This window comes from Bos indicus x Bos taurus, chromosome 2 (assembly GCF_003369695.1).
Source record: "Bos indicus x Bos taurus breed Angus x Brahman F1 hybrid chromosome 2, Bos_hybrid_MaternalHap_v2.0, whole genome shotgun sequence".
In the NCBI taxonomy this organism is placed as follows: Eukaryota; Metazoa; Chordata; class Mammalia; order Artiodactyla; family Bovidae; genus Bos; species Bos indicus x Bos taurus.
In genome coordinates, this window is record NC_040077.1 from 124,952,611 (window position 1) to 124,977,935 (window position 25,325).

Genomic DNA, 25,325 nt, shown 5'->3' on the forward strand with positions numbered 1-25,325 from the left:
GATTTTACCATTTAGTTTTGTATGGTTTGAGAATCTATTTCCCTGCTATTAAGAGTAGTATCTCTTTTAAAACCCATGATCCCTTTGATCTATAAAAGAGATCTGTGTTCTCCTTTAACACTGTTCATATTTTTAAAATCAAGAAAATAAGGAAAGCACATGTTATTGAGTACCCTCTTTTTTCTTTAAAAAAAACACTGTTTTTCTTCCCTTCCTCTTGCTCACGAGTAGATTTATAACCCTTCCTCCAAGAGAAAGAATATCCGTTTACTCTCCTTTGCTGAGAATCTACTGATTAGAGATTCAATCATTACAGTTACAGCCTTCAATTAAGTAAGACATAGAATATTATCACTTTTTGTTTAGGTGAGAGCTGGTCACACAAAATTTTAACAAATAAGGTATTTAAAGGCATTACATTTCTCTAATGATTTGGTTCTATTTTCCTGTTTCGGGATAAAGTCATATATGTACATTATGTACATTGGCTCTGTAAAAATCCCATAGAGATAAGACACTTCATTTTAAAACTAAATCAGATATAAGCTGGTAAAACATGAAAACGTTTCATCTTTCATAATTGTGCATCAGCTTCACGTCACGTTGGTTATGCTCTCCTGAGTAGAGCAAAACAAGTGCAGGGAAGATAGCTCCTGTGAGCTTTGGTTATTGCGCACTGTAATTCTGCAGCACTAGTTATCTGCGTCATGTAGTTTGAGAACTTAGCTTTTGAGGCTCTGTGAATGAGCTACACGTGAGTGCATTGAGCATCAAGTGCTTCTGACCTTCAAACTTTTTTTTCTTTTGACATTTTAGATCAGGGCAGGGAGGAAAGCTGTGTCAGAGCTGGACAGTTGTGCATCTGATTGCATCCCTTACACGTGTTTTCTCTCCTTTCCCCATTCCAGAGTGTGCCCCTAAAGTATGTTGTATTGTACCAGGATAGAGCAGTAGAAGCGGAGTGGTGGTAAATGGGCACGATTGAAGCTTTTCAGTTCCCTTTTTATTCATTACATCTGCAACAAGATTCTCTACTCGCTTTATTTAGCTTTGTGTGTGAAGTTGGTTACAGTGGTTGGTAAAAAGTGAAAACAGGTGTGACCTTAATTAGAAGCACAAACAATCATGTGTTTTGGAGAAGTACTATTCTCATTTTTGTTAAATAGAAATGAGGAGTTTTTAGTTTTTATAATTATTTTGCTTTCTAACATCTTTCTGTTCTTCTGGCAGCAGGACACAAAAACGTGTTCTTACCAGTAAGTGTGGGTTTCCCTGGTGGCTCAGCTGGTAAAGAATCCGCCTGCAGTGCAGGGCACCCCGTTTGATCCCTGGGTCAGGAAGGTCCCCTGGAGAAGCGGAAGGCTACCCACTCCAGGATTCTGGCCTGGAGAATTTCATAGACAGTATAGTCCATGTGGTCGCAAAGAGTCGGATACAACTGAGCCCCTTTCACTTTCTTTTTTTTCAGGGGCTTAGAGTCCTGTTTTTCTTCTCTAGTTTGGAAATCCGAACAGGAAGAGCAGGGGCTGAGAAAGTAAAGGTTTTGCTTTAATAATTGACTAAGTGGTAAATTTAGTGGAGCTTGTTATTTCAGGATAAAATGGTTCCTAGCTTTCATTTTTATTTTCCTTAATTCTATGATTCAATATTTCACTTTATTTATTTGCATTATTAAAATAGATCCAAAAGTTTCCTTTGTGTTAATTACATATATACAGATAGTTGGTTGTGAAAGTATTTACTCGATGTTTCAGTTTACCTACTATTTAAAGTGATCCTGTGTGTGTTAGCAGTTATGTAAATAGTCCATGTTAAAGCAGGCTGGATGTTATCGTAAGTTATTGACTGGCTCGGCTAATGTTTAAAATTTTTAATATAACCCAAATTTTTAAACAATTGTGTCTTAGTTCATTTACATGGCTGTTACAGTGTTTAATGCCTTGGGCACTATAGCAACCGTGTTTTAAGTACAGCAGAAGTGGTTCCACGTGTTGGCTTTTGCAAGGTATTATAAAGTCGGGTAAACCTACCTGACTTGGTGCAGCATGTCAATTTTGAAAAGCCACGTGCAGATTTGAGATTAGAGCTCACGTAGAAAGACTGAGGTAGCAAAATATTTTAAAAATTATTCTCTGATGGCCTCAATGATAATGCTCTAAGAGTACATAAAGTGTTGAATCCCCGTTCTTTTTTAAACAGATTGTGAAGACTGCTGGGGGATACTTGCAATCCAGTCACAAAAGTGTAATAAAGAAATATTGGTCCTGATGGAAGAAGAGCAAGATTTACCAGAGCAACCAGTAAGTATTTCCTTTAACAATTTAAAGTTGATTGTAGAAAGGCTAATTTTAAGAAACTTTAAATATTATTCAGTTATACTACAGATTCTAAGTTAGAAATAAAATTGATGAAAGGACTCCTTAATAATATTCTTCTAAGAAAAGTGTACTTAAATTTATATTTTGCTGACTTAATGCCAAAGAGTCTGCTTAGAAAATTCAGCTTTACAAAGTAAGTATTGTATTTAGAAATGCCATTTTAAAAAAGCAGTGGCTAATTTGCAGCAATGGATGGACCTAGAGATTGTCGAATTGAGTGAAGTAAGTTGGACAAAGGAGAAATATCATGACATCCTTTTTGCTGCTGCTGCTAAAACATGACTGTCGCTTCAGTCATGTCTGACTCTTTGGGACCCTACAGACTGTAGCCTATCAGGCTCCTCTGTCCATGGGATTCTCCACACAAGAATACTGGCATGGAGTTGTCCTGTTCTCCTCCAGGGGATCTTCCCAACCCAGAGATTGAACCCATATCTCTTATGTCTCCTGCTTTGGCAGGTGAATTCTTTACCACTAGCACCACCTTGGAAGCCCTGACATCCCTTACATGTAAAATTTAAAAAGGAATGATACAAATGAACTTATTTATAAAATAAAACAGACTCACAGTCTTATGGTTGCCTGTAGTGAAGGACGGGGTGAAGGGATAGTTAGGGAGTTTGGGATGGACATGTGTACGCTGTTATATTTAAAATGGATAACCAACAAGGTTCTACTGTATAACTCAGGGAACTGTGCTCAATGTTAGATGGGAGGGGACTTCGGGGAGGAATGGATGTATCTATATGTATGGCTGAGTCCTTTTGTTGTCCACGTGAAACTATCACAGCATTGTTGATCGGCTATGCTCTAATATAAAATGAATTGTTGTCATTTTTAAAGCAATGGTATTCTTAAAGTTTATACAAAATAAAAGAGGACATTTACCAAACAGTATATATTATTTCTGCTGGAAAATCTAGTTTTATTTTTGCCTAAATTTCCCTGACTAAATTTTTTAAAGTAGTAATAGTTGAAGAAAATATAGTTTGACCACTGGCTAATTCTTTAAAATTGATAAGACCCTCGAGAATAAGTTGAATTCTTAATTTCTTTTAAATATTTAACATAAATTAATTTTAAATGTACTTGGGTGCTACAGATTTATTGCCTTACCATGGTTTCTTTTTTTTTTCTTTTGGTCTTTTTAAGTGTTTTTTTTTTTTTTCTTTTTTAACCCATAGCATTTAAAAAAGGAAGACATAGTAATCATTCTCTTAAAATACTTTTTTGTTAAAGAATCTTTTCCTTTTACTTGAGCTTCTTTTTCTGAAATAAGATAAATACTGATTCAATTTGCTCTCCTGAGTAAGCCTCTTGCATTTTAAGAGAATAGTGAGTGGTACATTTTTATCTCTCAGTAAAAGTCCAGCCTAAAAAACTTTGAATTTTGAAAGAAGATAACAGAGTATGTTTTTATGTTCTACATGTGTTCTTTACATCAGTGAAAGATGGTCACCTGCTTCCATTTAAATGATAAAGTCCTCTAAGTATTTTAAGTATTATACTTTATGTTCAGACATGCACATCAGTGATTCTTTTCCTATTACTCTTTTAGTCCCCTCATTTGAGTATAAAGCTAGGAAGACCTAAGCAGTTGGTAAAATGACCTTTTGAAACATTTAAAATGTCATTCCCCTATCCCTGGTGGAACATTAATAATCAAGGAAATGGTAGGGTTAAAAATCATCCTCAGCGATGTTTCAGAGATATACACTGTGAGAACAAATAGCTGAGTTAGAGACACTGAATGTACCAAGGAAGATTGTAAGACAAACGTCTAGTCATAGTTTCAAAAGGCTTATGTAAATGTTGACATCCTGCTGAAATGAGTATTGTTAGTTGCTCCTTACCTATTTAAGGTAGTGAGAATTGTGAAGCTGACCTGTTGGTGAGTCATTTTTCCCCCTCTGCTTCATCTCCTTGTCGTTCTATTTAGTTTCTATAACATGACGTGCAAAACCTGATTGTTATTTCAGAGAGAGGTGAGAAATTAAAGTGGTTTAAAAGCAGATTTTCTGGGAATTCCTGGTGGTCCAGTGACTGGGAATCTCCACTTACACTAACAGGGGCATGGGTGTGATACCTGAGACTAAGATCTCACAAGCCATGTGGCGCAGCCAAAAAATTTTTTTTTAATTAAAAAAAATAAAAATTTTCTGCTGACTGTAGATGGTGATTGTCATGGGACATCTTTTTTTTTTTAATTGGTTTGTACCAATTTATTGTCTTAATTTATTGTCTTAATTGTCTTAATTTATTTGTCTTAATTTATGAAGGTGACTGAGTGACAACACAAAGAGATCAGTGCCATTGAGAGAAAAGTTTACTGTTATAATTGTCTTAGAAATAAGAGACATAGCATGCCACAAAGGGTCCCAGGGAGAGCACCAGTGTCATTCAGGAGGCAGAGACACATAGAGCAATCCTAGAATGTATCGTAGGGGAATGCATAGGCCACACTCGTAATTGAGGTTTCTACAGGCAAGGTACAAAAAAGATCTTCACGACCCAGATAATCACGATGATGTGATCACTCACCTAGAGCCAGACATCCTGAAATGTGAAGTCAAGTGGGCCTTAAAAGCATCACTACGAACAAAGCTAGTGGAGGTGATGGAATTCCAGTTGAGTTATTTCAGATCCTGAAAGATGATGCTGTGAAAGTGCTGCACTCAATATGTCAGCAAAGTGGGAAAACTCAGCAGTGGCCACAGGACTGGAAAAGCTCAGTTTTCATTCCAGTCCCAAAGAAAGGCAATGCCAAAGAATGTTCAAACTACTGCACAGTTGCACGCATCTCACACGCTAGTAAAGTAATGCTCAAAATTCTCCAAGCCAGGCTTCAGCAATACATGAACCGTCAACTTCCTGATGTTCAAGCTGGTTTTAGAAAAGGCAGAGGAACCAGAGATCAAATTGCCAACATCCGCTGGATCATGGAAAAAGGAAGAGAGTTCCAGAAAAACATCTATTTCTGTTTTATTGACTATGCTAAAGCCTTTGACTGTGTGGATCACAATAAACTGTGGAAAATTCTGAAAGAGATGACAATACCAGACCATCTGACCTGCCTCTTGAGAAATTTGTATGCAGGTCAGGAAGCAACAGTTAGAACTGGACATGCAACAACAGACTGGTTCCAAATAGGAAAAGGAGTACGTCAAGGCTGTATATTGTCATCCTGCTTATTTAACTTATATGTAGAGTACATCATGAGAAATGCTGGGCTGGAAGAAGCACAAGCTGGAATCAAGATTGCCGGGAGAAATATCAATAACCTCAGATATGCAGATGACACCACCCTTATGGCAGAAAGTGAAGAGGAACTCAGAAGCCTCTTGATGAAAGTGAAGGTGGAGAGTGAAAAAGTTGGCTTAAAGCTCAACATTCTGAAAACTAAGATCATGCCATCTGGTCCCATCACTTCATGGGAAATAGATGGGGAAACAGTGAAAACAGTGTCAGACTTTATTTTTCTGGGCTCCAAAATCACTGCAGATGGTGATTGCAGCCATGAAGTTAAAAGACACTTACTCCTTGGAAGGAAAGTTATGACCAACCTAGATAGCATATTCAAAAGCAGAGACATTGTTTTGCCAACAAAGGTCCATCTAGTCAAGGCTGTGGTTTTTCCTGTGGTCATGTATGGATGTGAGAGTTGGACTGTGAAGAAAGCTGAGCGCCAAAGAATTGATGCTTTTGAACTGTGATGTTGGAGAAGACTCTGGAGAGTCCCTTGGACTGCAAGGAGATTCAGCCCGATCAGTCGTGGGTGTTCATTGGAAGGACTGATGCTGAAGCTGAAACTCCAATACTTTGGCCACCTCATGCGAAGAATTGACTCATTGGAAAGACCCTGATGCTGGGAGGGATTAGGGGCAGGAGGAGAAGGGGACGACAGAGGATGAGATGGCTGGATGGCATCACCGACTCGATGGATATGAGTTTGGGAGAACTCCGGGAATTGGTGATGGACAGGGAGGCCTGGCGTGCTGTGATTCAAGGGGTCACAAAGAGTCAGATACAACTGAGTGACTGAACTGAACTAAACTGAATAGGCAAGGTAAGGCAGGGTAATTGTTTATTTAGGATTGGAGATTTGAGGTACAGAAACTATCACTAGGTATCTGGCCCTGGGTTTATTTAGAGCAGGGGAATATAGTTCAGACTATGGTTCAAAATATAGGCTCTGGATTGCAGGGGAGATGTAAGCAACTTTGGCTCTTAGTTTGGCCCTGTGATTAATGGGTGTGAAATAGACAAATACAGAAAATGTAGAAGATGTATTAACTGTTAAAAATAACTAGGATAAGAAGAGTTAACATCAGATACTGAGGAAAATTTTCACAGACTGTTCAGTTCAGTTCAGTTCTAAAGCTTCAGTGGAAAGAATGGTCCTGTCCCAAGTTGATAATGATGAAGTCATGATTTTTTTAAAATTTTATTTTATTGAGGTGTGGTTGGTGTTAGTTTCTGGTGTACTGCAAAGTGATTCAATTATACATATGTATAATACTTTACATCTGCTAATCACCAACTCCCAGTTCACCCCTCTCCCACTCTCCTCTCCCTTGGCAACCACAAGTCAGTTCTCTATGTTTGTGGGTCTATGTCTATTTCATAGATAAATTCATTTGTATCATGTTTTAGATTCCAAACATATAAGTGATTTGGTGTCTGGTAAGGGCCTGCTTCCTGGCTCATAGACTGCTATATTTTTCCTGCATAGCAAAGGAGGTCTCCTTTATAAGGGCACTAATCGTATTTGTGAGGGCTCCACCCTCATAATCTTATCACCCCAAAAGCCCCACTTGCACATTTTATCATATTTGGGATAAAATTTCAAAATATGAATTGGTTTGCGGGGGGCGGAATACAGATACTCAGTCTGTAGCATCCTGTGTAACCAGGGAGAGGAAGAAGACTAGTGAATATTTATATGTGGATCTACCCTAATCTTTTCTTTGGGTCACCTGTTTGATTTTCTGATGTAAAAAACAATATGTAACTCCTTTCCCTATACATTTCTCTTAAGAGGAACAGCCCCAAATTCCATCCATTGCTGCATCCAGATCCAGTCCAGGTTCTGATGCTCACTAGTTTCTACTAGATCCAGTTGTGACCTCTTTTGAACTGGTAGCCTGTGAACTTAAAAAGACACATTTCTTGCCTCCCATTGCAAGTCATGCTCCGTATGCAGTGGTGGAACAGGCAGTTGTCTCTGCCACAGGTATTTACCTTTCTAGTCATTTGGAATGCTTGTTCTCACCCCCTGTATGCTGATTTCCTTATATCAAGTTCTGGAAGTCAAATTAATAATTAGGTGACTATTGGTAAGGGCTTCCCTGGTGGTTCAGCTGATAAAAAAATCTGCCTGAAATGGAGGAGACCTGGGTTTGATCCCTGGGTTGGGAAGATCCCCTGGAGAAGGGAATGGCAACCCACTCCAGTATTCTCACCTGAAGAATTCCATGGAGAGAGAGCCCTGGCAGGCTGCAGTCCATGGGCTTGCAGAGTCAAACACAGCTGAGCAACTAACGTTGCCACTGCCCGTTGGTAAGTGTGATCAAAGAAAATAATATTAAATTTGTGTGTGTGTGTGTGTGTAATTTCATCTAGGTTATGATCAAACTCTTTCCCCTACTAGAACATACAGTATTACTTTCTAGTAAAAAGAATGATATGCTTTGTTGGACAGTGGTGGATAAATTCTGACACAGACGTCTTCCTTTTTAAGACTTCATGCAGACTTCTGTTGGATTTATTATTCCCAAGATTACAGTTTATCAAGCTCTAGTATGACTTAGCCTCTTGTTAAAACTTAAGAAGCATAATAATTATATACTTGTAAGGCATCTCAGAATAATTCTGGAGTGACATTTGAGATGCATAATATAATTTTCTTATCTAGAAAGTGGTATTTCTTAATATAACAGTTGTATATCAGTTTGTCTTTTCATAAACTGCTCACTCATTCTTTCTCTCCCTATCCACTCCCTTTCACCAGTTTCATTTTCAAAGCAGGTCTTTGAAGTAGATCAGTTCAGTTCAGTCACTCAGTCGTGTCCGACTCTTTGCGACCACATGAATTGCAGCATGCCAGGCCTCCCTGTCCATCACCAACTCCCGGAGTTCACTCAAACTCATGTCCATAGAGTCGGTGATGCCATCCAGCCATCTCATCCTCTGTCGTCCCTGTCTCCTTCTGCCCCCAATCCCTCCCAGCATCAGAGTCTTTTCCAGTGGGTCAACTCTTCGCATGAGGTGGCCAAAGTACTGGAGTTTCAGCTTTAACATCATTCCTTCCAAAGAAATCCAGGGCTGATCTCCTTTAGAATAGACTGGTTGCATCTCCTTGCAGTCCAAGGGACTCTTCAAGAGTCTTCTCCAACACCACAGTTCAAAAGCATCAATTCTTTGACGCTCAGCTTTCTTGAAGTAGATAGTCATGTTGTATTTTCAGAGAGGTAGACACACAGTGAATTAACTCTCAGAACTGAGCCTTGAACCTGTATATTCTGAATTCATATGTTGTGTTATTTGTATTCCTTTGCTCTGCTGTATTTAAAGCATGATTTTGTTGTTATGTTTTTAAGCAGAGGCACAAATAGAACTCTGATTCATGAATTTGTCAGTGTATCTTCCTCTAGTAACCTTGAGTTATACCATGCCCATAAGATTATGTCATTTTTTAAATGACTGCTCTATTTATTGAGATATAATTCACATCCATTTTAAAGTGTCCAATTGGATGGTTTTTAGTATATTCACAGAGTTTTGCAGCTGTCACCAGAGTTGATCTTAGAACATTTTCATCAGTCCAAAAAGAAACTGTACCCATTAGCAGTCACCCCTCATTCTGCCCTCGCCGCAATCCTAGGCAACTACTAATTTACTTTCCTGTTGACCTTTTGTGAGTATTTCATATAAGTGGAGTTATAGTATGTGGTCCTTTGTGACTGGCTCCTTTCACTTAGCATAATCTTTTCAGAGTTTATCTGTGTTAGCATGTGCAAGTATTGATACTTCATTCCCTTTTATTGCTGAACGTTTGATTATATGGATTTATCATTCATCATTTTTATTTGTCATTATTGTGTTTATCCATTAATCTATTCATGGACACTGGGTTTCCCCTTTCTTGCTATTTTGAATAATGCTGATATGAACATTCATGTCCAGGCCTTTGTGTGGGTATATGTTTTCATTTCTCTTTGGTTATATAGTCAGAAATGGAATGGCTGGATTCTATGGCAGCTTTATGTTTAACTGTTTGAGAAACTGCTAGACTGTTTTCCAAAGTAGTTGCACTGTTTTACTTTTTGTCCATTTCTGGATTGTATTATTTGAACCCATCCTTTTGTAATCCAGTGAAATCTGTATCCTTTGAGATAGTTTAATTCCTCTATGCCAAGGTACCATATTTCCTATCCCTGACTTACAGGAGGACGGAATTGCTTAAATCAAAGTGACAGTGGGTCATGAAAGGTACAGAATTAGCTGGGAGCACATTTTCCACCCCCTGACTTCTTTGTTTGGTAGACATGTCTTTAGGTTCATTTTCTCTGTTTCTATTTGTGTGTATGTACTCTACTGAGGGAGAAGGCAATGGCACCCCACTCCAGCACACTCTTGTCTGGAAAATCCCATGGGCGGAGGAGCCTGGTAGGCTGCAGTCCATGGGTCGCTAAGTGTTGGACACGACTGAGCGACTTCACTTTCCCTTTTCACTTTCATACATTGGAGAAGGAAATGGCAACCCACTCCAGTGTTCTTGCCTGGAGAATCCCAGGGACAGGGGAGCCTGGTGGGCTGCTGTCTATGGGGTCACACAGAGTCGGACACGGTTGAAGCGACTTAGCAGCAGCAGCACTGTACTGAGCTGGCAATGTAGTAGATAAAAAATGAAAAAGCATAGTTCTTCCTTGAAAGGCCATTATGAATATATTTTAAAATTTCGCTCCAGGGCTTTTTTTTTTGAGAGTTTTCTAGCTAAATTTGTTACACTGTGGCTCTAATAAAATGAAGACTGTGGTAAGTTAGATTCTTCATTGCTCTAGTTTTCTTTGTGTAGGTTACTGTTTGTAAACCATAGACTGTTTTAACTTCATTTCTTTGATTGCAAAGAGAGTCTTTGGGTGAGCTAAGCATAAATTCATCACCACTATTGGAAAATTACTTTATTATCTGGCATTATGTAAATACTGTCATCTTCAGGTGGGAAGGACAGCACATTTTCTTATAAGAGCCTGTATTAAGTTGAATTTTTCTTGTCTTAAGCCTTGCAGTTTCCAGTCAAAACAGTTTTCCAGCATTATTACATGAGTGCATTTTTCTCCCATACCTTTCATTGAGGTTATGTCATGCATTTGTAATACAGTTAAATTCTTTTGTCACAGTGTAGATACCGTCCTGTAATTGCTTTACCTCCTGGTTGGTATGGTATCTTTTATCATATGGAAGTTTTGAATTTTTGTAAAATCAACCTATTTTCTCCTTTATGGCTTTTTAATTTAATATCATGTTTACTAAGGGTTTATCTACCTCAAAGGTTTTGTCTTTGTTTCCTTTTTCTTCATATACTTTTGTAATTTTGTTTGTAAACTTAGAGGATTTTTTTAATACCCCTTATTAATTTTATCTTTATTGGCACCTATGAAAGTTAAGGCAGCATTATATAATGTCAGTTGATATGCCATAAGCAAGGATCCAAGAGTATTTGGTTCTATTTATTTTGTCATGTTTTCTCATGAAGAATACATGTCCATGAGAAATTGAATGGACCTGGGATTTATGTTGTATTTATTATTTACTTTGAATTTTTAAATTTAATCATATTTAATAGCTATATTCCCACCTAATATGTTTGTTTAAAATTGTTTATTAGCAGGGACTGCGCTGGTAGTCCGGCGGTTAAGACTCCAAATGCAGGGGGCACAGGTTCAGTCCTTCGTTGGGAAACTAAGATTCTGCATGCCTAAAAAAAAAATTGTTGAGCAGAGTTTCTGCCTCTGTGCATACCTAACTCCTTGTAGTGGGTTGGCAGTACTCTTTGTACTTTGCGAACTTGAAATACTTTTTAAGTATTCATAATTTGTATTGCTAAGCACACTAAGCTTACTTCTGTAACTAGTTATTCTAATTCAAAAACTCTAAAATCAGATTCTTTGTAATATTTAAAACAACAACAACAGGGAAAACCATTAGTAATGTTAACTATAGATCTTCTATTTGTGACTTCTTAAACTGTTTCAATGGGAATACTTTTACCTTAGAAGGATTTAGAGAAGATGAAAATATGGGAAAAAAACAGAATAGTGTGAAGCATATTTTTTAAATTACTGGTAACTTGATAGGAATTTATTTTTATTTTTGGTATGTAATATAAATATAAAGGTATTTCTATTAAATAAATGGTTAGATGATTGCAAAATTACCATACTTACTGTTTGAAAATATATTTATATGTCTGTTAAAATTTTAAAGTAAGCAGTTTGATTTCAAGTTTGGATACCTTATCCTGGTAAACAGTCTGTGTTGAGTAAAAATCCTGGTAAACCTTTTATTTTACGTTGAGTTTAGAAGACACTGTTTTCATTAAAAAGAAAAAAGAGAGCCCTATGTGAAAAACAAGTCCATCTTTAAAATATATCAGGGGTTAATGAAATAAATCTAAGTCTAAGCAAGACAAAAGGAAACAGTTACCCTGTAATTTATTAGTTAATCTGAGGCTGCCATTTGAGTAGCTAGATGATTTTAAATACAGATCATGACATTGATGCTTTTGTATATTTATTTTACAGGTGAAGAAAGCCAAGATGCAGGAATCAGGAGAGCAAACTTTAAGGTATACAAAGTTGAATTTCTTTTTAATGACCTACTTATAATTTGTTTTTACCTGCTGACCAGTATGTGGACATGATTTGGATTGACTTACCCTCATTTTGGTTTTCAGCATCAGTTTTTATGTTTTGAAATTATTTGATTTAAGGTGAAAATTATCCTCTGAAATTTTGTCCTTAAAATAAAGTTTGTCCTTGAAACATGTAAGTGCTGAATTTTTCTCCTTTTTTATTCATTATTTATTCAGCATAATGTACCAATCTGATGTTATCACTCAGATCCTGTGATATGTGAAGGAGACACAATGGTGAATATTCTTCAATTACATATACATAATAGGAAAAATAGAAATAAAAAAATCCAAGAAGTTAATCCTTAATTACCAAATGGACATGGGACACCTTAATCATTAGCTCTGCTCCCCTTACAGAAAAGAGGCAGCTCCTTTGCATGTCATACTCTGGCTTCCAGAGCACCATGATTTTCAGTTGTCCACAGTTCTTACCTCCTGTTGTTTGTCAACTAGCCAGATGAACCAATAACACCCTAATATCTTAATTTCAAGAATCCTAATCTTGCACCTCACACACTAGCATTCCGGCTCATTTATTCTATTGTCACACTAGCCCTGTGTCTTACTCTACACTTCCACTTATAATGACAATGAACTATCATATTTTCACTGTCAGGCATTGACCCTTCCCTCAAAAAAGACTTCCATATCTTCCTGTGCTGCTCAAAAGATAAGATCTATTACTTTAATCAGTTTTTCACAAACATTCGTAACTTCCTCTCCCTTTTCCCTGTCATCCTTCCCTAGCCTAACCTAGTGTTTAAAAACCCTAGTTTCATCCTTATCCCAATCATCTGAACACTGATAGGAAAACATAAAACTGCTCACTGGTCTCAGTTTCCAGTCATGATTACATCTCAGTGGGCACTTAAACATTCTTGGTGATCTAGTCACCCTTCCTGGTTTATTTCACAGTGGTAAAATTGTTTCTCTTTCCTCCTTACCTTCCTTCATTCCTTCTCTCCTTTCCTCCCTGCCTCTCAGCCTGCCTTCCTTTCTTCCTGCCTCCCTCCCTCCCTCCCTCCTTCCCTCTTGCTGCTTCCTCTCCTCACCCTTCCCCTTCTATTTACTCAGCTGGGGATCTGACGCCCTACTCCAAAGAGAAATCAGAAGTGGATAGGAACTGCCTTACTTGTCTTATCACCGAATCTACCCCCTTAACTGCTTCAGTGCTTCTAATATTCTCTGCATCCCTTTTCTCTGAAGTTAATTCCCTTGCTCATCTCTCTCCAGTTATACAATGGAGCCTATCAGCTTCATCTTTTCCTGCTCTTATTCCATCTCCTTCAGCAACTGCTTTATTGGGATAAAATACAAATAACCTGAAATACACCATTTCGGTCATTTTTAAGCATATAATCCAGTGGTACTAAGTACATTCACATTGTTGGGCAATCATTACCATCTATCTCCAGAACTTTTTTTATCTTCCCAAACTGAAGCTTTGTATTCATCAGACTCTCCATTTCCCCCTTCTTCTAGCTCCTGGCCACCATCATTGGGCTGTCTCTATGATTTTGACAACTCTTAAGTACCCTATATCAGCACAGTCATAAATTATTTGTCTTTCTGTGACTTGTTTGTTTCATTTAGCCTGATGTCTTAATGGCTTATCCATTTGTAGCATGTGTCAGAGTTTCCTTCCTTTTTAAAGCTGACTAATACTCCGTAATAGTCCATACCACGTTTTGTTTATCCATTCATTGGTTGATTGTGTTTGTTATTGTCAAGAGTTTCATTGAGGTCTACGGCCATACCACCCTGAACGCGCCCGATCTCGTCTGATCTCGGAAGCTAAGCAGGGTCGGGCCTGGTTAGTACTTGGATGGGAGACCACCTGGGAATACCGGGATTAAAAAAAAAAAAAAAAAGAGTTTCATTGAATGAGAAAGAGGTATTTGTGATGCTTACTTTTGGAGTTGGGTGTTTTTGCTCTTTTTTTGGAGGAGGGAAGTTTTATTTTGGAGTATTTTTTTTTCCATCATACACATGTTAAGTAAATTTTATATAACTGAGGATAATCATATTTTGAGATAGTAATTTTTCTAGATATAATTTCAAATATTTAACAGTGCTAGAGTTAATTCACTGTCTTGGTGCTTTTGTTTCTGTTTAATCTCTAGATACTTAGTTGAATACATAGGAGACTTTGCTGTAAGAATCCAGGACCATAGGGTTTTAGGAACTTGTCCATTGTACACCAGATCATACAAGTATACCTTCTACAATACAAGATCTAGAAATAGTCTTTCAACAGTTGGTATAACAATGATCCCCAGACTTACTCAGACTAGTCTTACACATAGAAGACCAGTCATTATATTCAGAAATGTGAAGTTCTTGTCAGGGTTTATACCATTCTCCTTGGAATCCTATTTAATTAGGCATAAGATGGGGCTCAGAAGTCTGTATTTTTACCAATCATTCAGGTAATTATAAGAAATAAGCCATTTGGGAAACAGTGATACAATTATCTTTCAGTTCCCATAGTCATATCTTGGTTACTATATTAAGTGCTATTTTGAAAGTACAGACATTTGAGTAAATAGATTAAGATAAACTTCATCTGGAGATTTACTTTTTAAAATTAGTTACATCTGAGGAAAACTTTTTTGAACATTCAGAATATACCAGGGAAAAAACCTTTATTGATACTATGCTTGAATATTAAAGGTTCATTCAGAAAAGATATGAGAGCTTTAAGAATTTTGGTGCTTTGTACTTTTTTTGAATAAGTAACATTTCTTTTTAAAATTTTCTATGTAGAAACTATTCTTACTGTTTATTAGTTTTATCTTTCCAAAAAAAGAAAAACTGGAAAAAAATTTTTGATGATGGCATAGTGTTCCCTTGAATGAGGATATGTTACATATTTTTTACCCAGTTCTTTAACCAGTTGGACATTGGTTTCCAAAATTTTATGTAACAAATCATGTTGCAATGAAAATACTTCTTCATTAGTTTATACACACCAGTTCCAGTTACTCACCCACCATGAATATGTAACCATAGTTCTTTTCATACTTCTCCAACATCGTGTCACAAACTTTTTGTCTTTGCTAACTTAGTAAGTGAAAATAAAGTTTTATTCTAGTCTTTAAAAAAGTCATATCTTTCCCGGTATGTGGAGTATCTGCGACAGTGACCTCCGCTTCTTCCTAGAGTGTAGAACAGCAAAGCAAATTTCTTGCTGCAGGAACATGAATGTGGGAAGAATACCTGGACTGGGGAGAAGTTGTATTATAATAGTACTGGCTACAGTTACATGTGTTTACTCTCTTCTAGTCTTTGCTCTAAATACTTTTCATGTATTGACTCATTAATCCCTACAACAGCCCTGAAAGGTAGGTTCTCTAATTATCCCTCATTGACTGTTGCAAAAACTGGAGTACAGAGAAGTTCAGTGACTTGCCTAAAGCCATAAAGCTAGTTTTGACAAAGTGCAATATGAGCTCAAGCAGTCTGGTTCCAGAGTCTGCACCCTTAAGCACTGTACTATACTAGTGGTTGAGGGAATACGGGGAGAGTTGGAAAGTAAGGTAAGAGGAAGAGGGAGAACATTGTGAAAGTCAAAGGGTAATCTCCATTTCAGAATCTCACTGAGGATCTGCCCAACATTGAAGTATCTAACATAATGATTTATCCTCCTAGTTTATATGACTTAGTCTTTTTCAGTTTCTCTTAACTTGTGTTATAAGTTTTTTTAAAGAAGATTTTGCTCAGTTTGACGTATAAGAACAAAAATGTGTTTTTAATTGGGGGAAAACAGAAGTGCAGTGTAATGCACCATCTTCAGGTTCAGAACCCCTTCTTGTGTAAGCATGTGTAATTTGCAAAAGCTTTTCAAGTGATTGTGAGGACCATTGTCTGAAGTTAATCATCTCCCTACATTCCTTTGGTACTTTGGAAATAAAGTGAGAGCAGTTTTAGGTTGCTGTAGAGTTTTTCTTTTACCATGTGGTCTTTAGAGAAAATCTGAGTTGCCTGTTGCTTACATGAAATTTCCACGTGGTATAAAACCAGTCATGGTCTAGGGATGTGACAAAGAACTGGAATGCTGAAGGTACTAGGCTTGGCCTTAGCTGTTAGGTAGCTGATAAAAACCAAGAATAAGGACTTCATGAAGTAGACTTACCTTGCCCCTTATCTAGGAAGAAATTGATTTGATTTAATCACTTTTAGCAATGCAGCAGATCAACCAGAGGCTAATGTATTCATTTTGGTTTTCCCAGTCAAGTAAGCAACCCCGAAGTCAGTGATCAGAAACCTGAAACTTCAAGCCTTGCTTCAAACCTTACCATGTCAGAGGAAAGTAAGTACCATATTCTGTGCATCATGGACGTATTCCTGTGACCAGGTGATGCTGACCTTTTATAACTGGTTTTCACTGATTGCCTCACTTGTCTCAAGAGTATCCAGAATCCTTTCATTGCCTTGTATGTGTGTTCATCCTTATGCCCTCCTGTAAACTTTATTACATACCAGCTAAGGAGCAAAATCACATGGGATCCACTCCTAGGGATTGGTGATTGTGTTTTTGTTTTGAGATTGAATGTTCTTCTAAAGGTAATAAATAATGCTTTACTCAAAATCAGAAAAATTTGTGGGCCAGCCTCTGACTCCTTCTCTGGATGGCTTGATGTGTTTCCAGCTTTCTAATAACCGAATGATTCTACCTATCCATCTGGACAAAAAAAGAAAGAAAAGTAGTCCCCTGAGAGCCCAAGATTGATACTGGGCCCTGAGGGAGACCCATCTCAATAGGATACACCCTCTGCTTTCCAAACCTTAGCCAAAAATTTGTAGAATGTTCTTTTTTTTTTCTTGTGGAGATCTAAGTTTCTTTGGAATATCATGGTGGTATGCTCCATAGGGCAGATAGTCCTCCTTGAAATTAAATAGCTATGCCCTTTCATATTATACCACACACTTCAGAAGAATAAATTTGTGTACGTTGCTTTATAAAAAGACATTTGTTTAGGAGATATATCTTAAGATGCTTAATCTTAAATAATTCCCATGTAATAAAAGATGGTATGCCTTTAAAAAAAAATGGTTATGTCTTGAGTTGTATATATTGCTTCCTCAAAGATGCTGTTCCAGTAGTTCTCAAACTTCTAGCATACCTGAGAGTTACCTGGAGTGCTTATTTGTAAGGTAGCATTCTAGCCTCATCTTCAGTGATTATCATTTAGAAGACCTGTTGTGGATGAGAATCTGCATTTTCAAGAAGATAGCTAGGTAACTCTGATACATATGGGAACTGCTCTAATCAACGAAAGGAGTCTCTAATTGTTTTAATATCTCACTCCAGTATTCTTGGGCTTCCCTTGTGGCTCAGGGGTAAAGAATCTGCCCGCAATACTGGAAACCAGGGTTTGATCCCTGGGTTGGGAAGATCCCCTGGAGAAGGGAAAGGCTACCCACTTCAGTATTTTGGCCTGAAGAATTCCATGGACTGTATAGTCCGTGGAGTCTCAAAGAGTCGGACATGACTGAATGACTTTCACTTCACATCCCCAAGAAAAAGGTCTGTTCCTTATATACTTCAGGGCCCAGAAGTAAGTTGAGTGTTCTTCTTAAAAATTATTTCTCTTTTTTTCCTTCAAAAACTCTAGTTCCTTTGAAGTCTATATGTATGCCCCTTCCTCCAGCTTTCTTTTTACCTCAGACTGAACTCCTAGTCATTTTGCTCTTTAGAGACTAGATCTTTGTTTTCTTCTCCATCCAGACCTTTATTATTTTTGGTAATTTGAACGTCCGTGTAGATGACCTATCCAACACCCATAATGTCCCTCTTCTTTTCCTATCCCTTTTTACTCCACATGGATTCTGCAGTTCTTTATTACAAGTACTCCCTTACTAATTCCTTCAATAATTTTGCCTCTTGTACTGTCCTTGCTAAACCCCAATCCTGATTTAATCCAACTGTCCACGTTCTCTGTAAGTATTACATTAAATAGCTGAACATTACTGGGTAGTTTATACATTTAGCTGACTGTTTACTCACAGGGCCTCAAGTGGGCACCCTACTACTCTTTACTCATGAGTTTTACCTTTTACAATTTATTTCCTCTCAGAGCACGCATACTACTCACCTTTCTTCATATTTGACTGATGATTTCTTCTCAAATAGAAGCTGTCTGACAGGAGGTTCCCTTATTAACCTATCACCACCAAGTCTTCAGCCCTACTTGTGTTTGTACCCATGTTACCTTGTTTTATTCTTGTCAGAATGGAAATAGTATTCTTGTTCCCGTGAAAGGTAAGACCTTTTATTTGTGCTTCATATCCTGTCTGTTCTCACCTACCCCAAGGACTTTGGTACTGTGATTATCCTAATACCATTCTTGCATTGTCTTATTCTTCTCTTCTTAATCCATCCTGTCTGTGGAGACATGATCCAGTATCTTCCATCTTAAAGCACAAACAAAACCCTCCCTGAAGTCCGTATTCCCCACCAGTTACAGACCTTCTCTTTGTCCCATGACCCGCCTTGGAAACTCTGGAAAGAGTTGCCCTCACTTGTTCTGTCTGCTCCCATTCACTCTTCATCCCTCTCAGACTTAACTTTGTCACCGTTCTTCCAGTGAAACTGCTTTTGTCAAGGTCATTAGTTCCTTTCAATAGCTGAAAGTACTAGTTCCAGTGGGTATTCCTGTCTGCTTGTATCCTGCCCCTTACCACTCTTTCTCCCACCTTTCTTCTTTGCTGGCCTTTCTTCTGCTGTCTAATCTCTGAATGTTAGTGGGTTTGGTTCTAGTCCACCATCTTTGTTCTTTCTGAATTCTGTCACCCATTTCATTACTTTAAATATTTGATGTGTAGTTAATGAATTTCAAATTTGTGTTCCTAGTCTGACTTCTTGCTCTAATTTCGTTTTTGTATCCATCCTACTGCCTACTTGATATCTCCACTTAGATATCTAAAAGGAAAGTCATACTTAAAATATGTAAAAGCTTTCTCTGCCCTTCAGTTCAGTTCAGTTCAGTAACTCAGTTGTGTCAGACTCTGCGACCCCATGAATCGCAGCACGCCAGGCCTCCCTGTCCATCACCAGCTCCCGGAGTTCACTCAGACTCACGTCCATCGGGTCAGTGATGCCATCCAGCCATCTCATCCTCTGTTGTCCCCTTCTCCTCCTGCCCCCAATCCCTCCCAGCATCAGAGTCTTTTCTAATGAGTCAACTCTTCGCATGAGGTGGCCAAGGTACTGGAGCTTCAGCTTTAGCATCATTCCTTCCAAAGAAATCCCAGGGCTGATCTCCTTTAGAATGGACTGGTTGGATCTCCTTGCAGTCCAAGGGACTCTCAAGAGTCTTCTCCAACACCACAGTTCAAAAGCATCAATTCTTCGGCGCTCAGCCTTCTTCACAGTCCAACTCTCACATCCATACATGACCACAGGAAAAACCATAGCCTTAACTAGACAGACCTTTGTTGGCAAAGTAATGTCTCTGCTTTTGAATATGCTATCTAGGTTGGTCATAATTTTCCTTCTCTGCCCTTAGCCTTCACCAAAGCTGTTCTCTTCCCCAACTTCTTCATCTTTGGAAGTATTTTCACTATCCCTCCAATTTCCCAAGCTGAAAATCTAGAAATTATCCTGTATTCCCTGTTTTCCTTATTCCTTAATTCAATTCATCAGAGTCTCCTGTTAATTTTACTTTCAGAGTATATTTCTAGGTTTTTGCCTCGTTTCCACTGCTGTTACCTTTTTTTTTTTTAAACCAGTGCAGAGTTGAACACATCCAAATTTATTTACACAATGATAAAGAAATTTGAGTTCTATTTCCATTTTTTGGAATTTTATTCTGGGATCCAACTTTGTTGTATAACTGACAGAGGTCATTGAAACTTGATTATCCCACCTCACATGCAATTTTCTGTCTCAAGGGAACAGAAAACTTGGGTTTTTAATGCACATACAATAATGATCTTAATACTGCTTTACAATTTAGTAGGAAGGCAGCTGTCCCACAGCTTGAGGGGGAAGAAGGGTAGGCACAGAAGTTAAAATTAAGCAGATTATGCCTTGACTCTTTCTAATCTTTTCATAGTTCCCAAGTACCACAAAGATTAAGGCTCATTCATTCTCTAGAAAAGTAAAAATTGGCCTAGATCTCCTAGAATGTTTTGCGAATCTCTTCTCTGGTGGCTCAGACAGTAAAGCATCTGCCTGCAGTGCGGGAGACCCGGGTTCGATCTCTGGGTTGGGAAGATCTCCTGGAGAAGGAAATGGCAACCCATTCCAGTACTCTTGCCTGGAAAATTCCATGGACTGAGAGGCTCCTGAGAGCCTGGTAGGCTATAGTCCATGGGGTCGCAAATAGTCGGACACGACCGAGCGACTTCACTTTAACTTTTCAGTTTCTAGAATTAAATGAGAGAGGGAGAAGGATTTGGGTTTTTGAAAATACTTGTCAGCAGAGAAGGAACCATTATGTAGAAATCAAATGAACTTCTGTTCTATGTAATGGATGATAAGAACCTTGGATCTAACTGAGATTCCCTTCATTTTTGTCAAAGTGATTAATGATTAGTATAATCTACAAATTGCTATGAATTATTTTCAGAGACTGTGAACAGTGGCAATAGGCAATATCCATGATAAGCTCATTCGCAGATGGTTTGTGTTACTGTTGGGCATGAATTGACCCCACATCTGATCTCTATCAGTGTTCCCTTTGGGGGTAAGACACTTAGAAAACCCAGCTAGAAGAAAAAAAAAAAGAAAACCCAGCTAGACATAAAGTTAGTTGGTTCACCCTTAGTCCTTATTCACAATAGAGCAACCTCCCTTATAATAGATAGTGGAGGATGTTCTTGAACAATTTAGGAATCTGGTACAAGCTCTATGTGTTGTAGCTCTGTCTATAATATGGACTGAAATACTGCTAATGAAAAGGATTCTGCTACCTGTCAAACTTGAGTTGAATATTTACAGTATTTATCCCGAATGAAATCATGAAGATTAAGCCTCATGACAGTATCTATTCTAGATGAAATCATGAAGGTCAAGAGGGCAGTAGCTGTGAAAGTCCCTTTACTTGATGGTTTATCAGAGCGTTACATCAGTTCCTCAGGTCTGTCTCTGCATTACCAAACTTAAAGCTGTATTACAAAGCTGAAAAAAATAATAGTATAAAAGCATGCTTGCATCTTTCTGCTGCTGATTATATATAGCAGTAGCAACAGTTATTGGATACTTTTTCCAAATCTGTCTTCCTGCAGGTCATCCTTATGACCTTTTACTCAGAATAGGGTAAGCATCCAGAGAATGAATAAGCTGAAGAAGTATAATGTGGCTTCCTAGACATGGATCTTGCATTTTAACCTCACCTTTGAGCATAGATGAGAGCTTAAGAAGTTGCTTCATTTATGGTTTTAAAACAGTGATGGTGATGGTAAAGATCAATCGGTACTGGGAATTCCCTGGCGGTCCAGTGGTTAGGATTCCACACTTTCGCTGCTAAGGGCCCAGGTTTGATACCTGGTTGGGAAACTAAGATCCCACACACCACACAGCACAGCCAAAAATAGAGATCAGGTGGTACTTACCTTCAGCTCTTTTCTATACTGCCTTCATTCTAGATTCTTTTACTGTCTCTAAAAGTCTCTATAAACTCATTATTAGAAGAGTGAGGTATTTCTACTGTGTAGTCTTTTTAAATTTCTGATGTCCAAGCTTTATTCTGTTCCTTAGTTTGAAAGACTATACACACTGAGACATGAAATTTCTCCCTTTAATTTTTGGAATGTTCTAACTTTTTACCTGGTGGTATCTTTCTTTCAGTTATGACATGCACCGATTACATCCCTCGCTCATCCAATGATTATACCTCACAAATGTATTCTGCAAAGTAAGTTGAATAATTGTTTCAAAAATCTGTATGCTTTTTCTCTAGATTCATTGCAAAATGTAACTTGATATTTAAGCTATTAAGTTGACATTTATTTTCACCTCTCTTGTTCTCTCTGGCCCTACTCCAGTTTTTTTATTCCATGTAAATATAGTCTAGGTATCATCCTTTTAAAAAGTTAATGATTGTCTGAAATAGATCACTGTTACCCAGGGGCTTTCTCAAAGTGAATAGGCACTGAAAAGTGTAAAATACCATTAATGATGAAAATATATCACTGCTTAACCTCTCATTATTCTCTCTTTGCTCCGCTTTAAAAGAGAGATCAATTAAAAAAGCTAAAGCCAGCCTCAGACTGGGACTTCTGGGCCTAATCTGTGTTCATCTTACGGCTTTAGAAGCTTATTCTTTTAGAAGTGTACTCAAGTAGAAAGTTGGCTGAGGTTAGACAGGTTTAGTGAATTTAAATCACTGAGAGGCAATATTTTGGGCCTCATGAGATAAAATCAGCATTTAAGATCCACTAAGCTAATCATCTCCAAGATGAGTAGGTGCAGAACAGTGTATATATCAAGCTACCAATTGCACATTGATAAAGGTTGAGCCTGCATATATAGATGCGTACAAGCGTGCTTTATTAACCTAGGATAAATTCTTACGTACTTACATAGGCAAGTTACATAAAGAAATTGGTGACAGAGGTGAGTAATATGTCTGGGTCTCTTGTAAAAGAAAACTTTCCTTTTTGTGCCCATTTGTATTAAGTGCCTTTTGAATTTTGCATCAGTTTAAAAAAAAGAAGCTGATTGAAAAATCATCTCAATGAATTCTACAAATTCTAATCTAGTATTACCATTAACATTAATAACATCCTTGGGCCAGTCATTTTCTGTGTTTTTCTTCTGTGAAATGACTGAACCTGTTCTCTGAGGTCGTTATGAAGGTGATGAAATAATTTGAGCTATAAAGACACTAAATAAAAAAGATTTTATGATCTTTATCATATCTGGAGATTAATCCATTTGAAGTTACTAAGATTTTAAATCATTCCCACATGATTTGATTAACAGCTACAGCCTGAGCTATTTTCTGGTCTCAGGACTGGCTAAAAAGACTAGAAATTTTCAAATTCAGTCTTTTAGAGTCTACTGAGATGTGAATATAGCAAACTCCAAATTCATTCATTTATTCAAAAAAGTATTGTATACCTGTTGCACTCAGGACACCTTGTTAGCTTTCTACCTTAATGTAGACCTCCTTACCCAGAGAAGGCAATGGCACCCCACTCCAGTACTCTTGCCAGAAAATCCCATGGACGGAGGAGCCTGGTAGGCTGCAGTCCACGGGGTCGCTGTGAGTCAGACACGACTGAGCGACTTCACTTTCACTTTTCACTTTCACACATTGGAGAAGGAAATGGCAAGCCACTCCAGTGTTCTTGCCTGGAGAATCCCAGGGATGGGGGAGCCTGGTGGGCTGCCATCTATGGGTTCGCACAGAGTTGGACACGACTGAAGTGACTTAGCAGCAGCAGTAGCAGACCGCCTTACCACTTATCTAAACCATTGCATTTTTTAACTGTCTCTGTTTCAAGTCCCCTTCCCCCATCCATTTTTCAAAGAAATATCAAACTAATGTTTATTAAAGAACAGCTTTGATCTTGTCATCCTTTTCTCAACAATTTCAGTGACTCCTCATTGTTTCAGATTTGTCTGAACACTTTTAGCCTGGTTCAAGGTCTTTGCTGTCTGTCTTATACTTTCCCTTAGTATAATCTCTGCTCCTTGTTGGCTGAAGCCCTGTCTGTACCCTTGGCAGAGGCTTTCTCTTTTTCTAGAACACCTTTTCTCTCTCTCATTTTTGCACATTCTGTCTGCTCACAGATCACTTCTTTATGGCCTTCCTTCATTTTCTTCTCTCCAAAAACTGCAAAAAAAAAAAAAAAAAACTTTCCTCTCTGAAACTACCTCCCCCCATTATTTTATTGTTATGACCTACATGGTACATATGACACTTACTTTCTTACTTTAAAGTACAGGATAACTCACTAAATAAAATAACCCATATCTAAAAATTCAGTGCATAAAATGTGGCGCCATCTTATTCCATGGATGAAATGAGCAGGTCTGCTATCTGGTTTAAAATCCCGGAAGTGTCACTGTTGAATTCATCTCTAGCTAAACCAACTAGTGGCCGTATACGCTGGCTTAAATCCCAGCGGGGCAAGTCAGTGTCCTGTCTAGGACTTCCCGGATTTTATTAGTCACTTGACTCTTGATCTTATAGGCTCGATCTAGGGCCATTGGGCCACATGCCTGATCCTGGTTTTCTAATATGGTGGTTGCCTGCTTTTTCTCTGAAGGTCTCACCCTCTTTTCCAAGTTCCACTTTCACTCTCAAAACTTTAGTTTGGCCTGGAGGGCTCCATGGGGAATGGAGTCAGTTGCCAATCTGTTCTATCCAGTTGTGTGTCCTTCCAGGATTTTATTCTGTATTTAGACCTAAGGGCATAAATGAGCTTAGTCAGTACCTGTGTCTCACACAGGGCCTTGCACGTAGCACACCAGAAGTGTGTGTGGTGTGATTGGACCTTTGGAGGATGTTTGAAACTGTTGATTTTTCTATAAAATTGTTTGTTAGGTAGATGATAAGTAGACCTGAAAAGGAAAAAATAATTCTGCTTTCTGACTATAGTAAGAGGCATTTTATGTGACAGGTTAGTCTACTCATTATTGATTCTTTGCTGTTAGTGATATTAGCTGTTTTTTGTTTTTCTTATGTGAAATTTTTTGTTTTCTTGAACTTTTCTAGACCTTACGCACATATCCTCTCAGTTCCTGTTTCGGAAACTGCTTACCCTGGGCAGACTCAGTACCAGACTTTGCAGCAGTCTCAACCCTATGCTGTCTACCCTCAGGCAACCCAGACGTACGGACTACCTCCTTTTGGTAAGGCATCCTGTTGTAAGCAGTTTCTAAGAATATTGACTTTATCCCACAGAAATTTCCATCTTTCCCCCAAAAGCAAGCATGGCTAATCAGGAAGCTGAGAGAAAGCAAGTTGTTCTTGACAGCATCTGCTTGTTACAGGTGTGATAGAAGTTGGGTGTGCTTTTCCACAGTGTATTTGATGCATGTAATATAAAATCATAACTTTTCAGTACTC

General features: G+C 38.1%; 1 protein-coding gene and 1 pseudogene across 5 annotated transcripts in view; both read left to right on the plus strand.

Annotated features, from left to right (window-relative positions):
* Nucleotides 1–25,325, plus strand: part of EYA3 (EYA transcriptional coactivator and phosphatase 3) — a 95,343-nt gene that overhangs the window by 19,655 nt on the left and 50,363 nt on the right. For all 5 annotated transcript variants that reach the window (XM_027518948.1, XM_027518953.1, XM_027518961.1 and 2 more), the window contains 5 exons: nt 2,200–2,300; nt 12,185–12,228; nt 16,530–16,609; nt 22,094–22,160; nt 24,972–25,108. In XM_027518948.1, the coding sequence (XP_027374749.1) occupies nt 2,268–2,300; nt 12,185–12,228; nt 16,530–16,609; nt 22,094–22,160; nt 24,972–25,108 (361 nt within the window). In that variant the 5' untranslated portion in view covers nt 2,200–2,267. The remainder of the gene's footprint in view (nt 1–2,199; nt 2,301–12,184; nt 12,229–16,529; nt 16,610–22,093; nt 22,161–24,971; nt 25,109–25,325) is intronic.
* On the plus strand, nt 14,041–14,158 carry LOC113881409 (annotated as a pseudogene).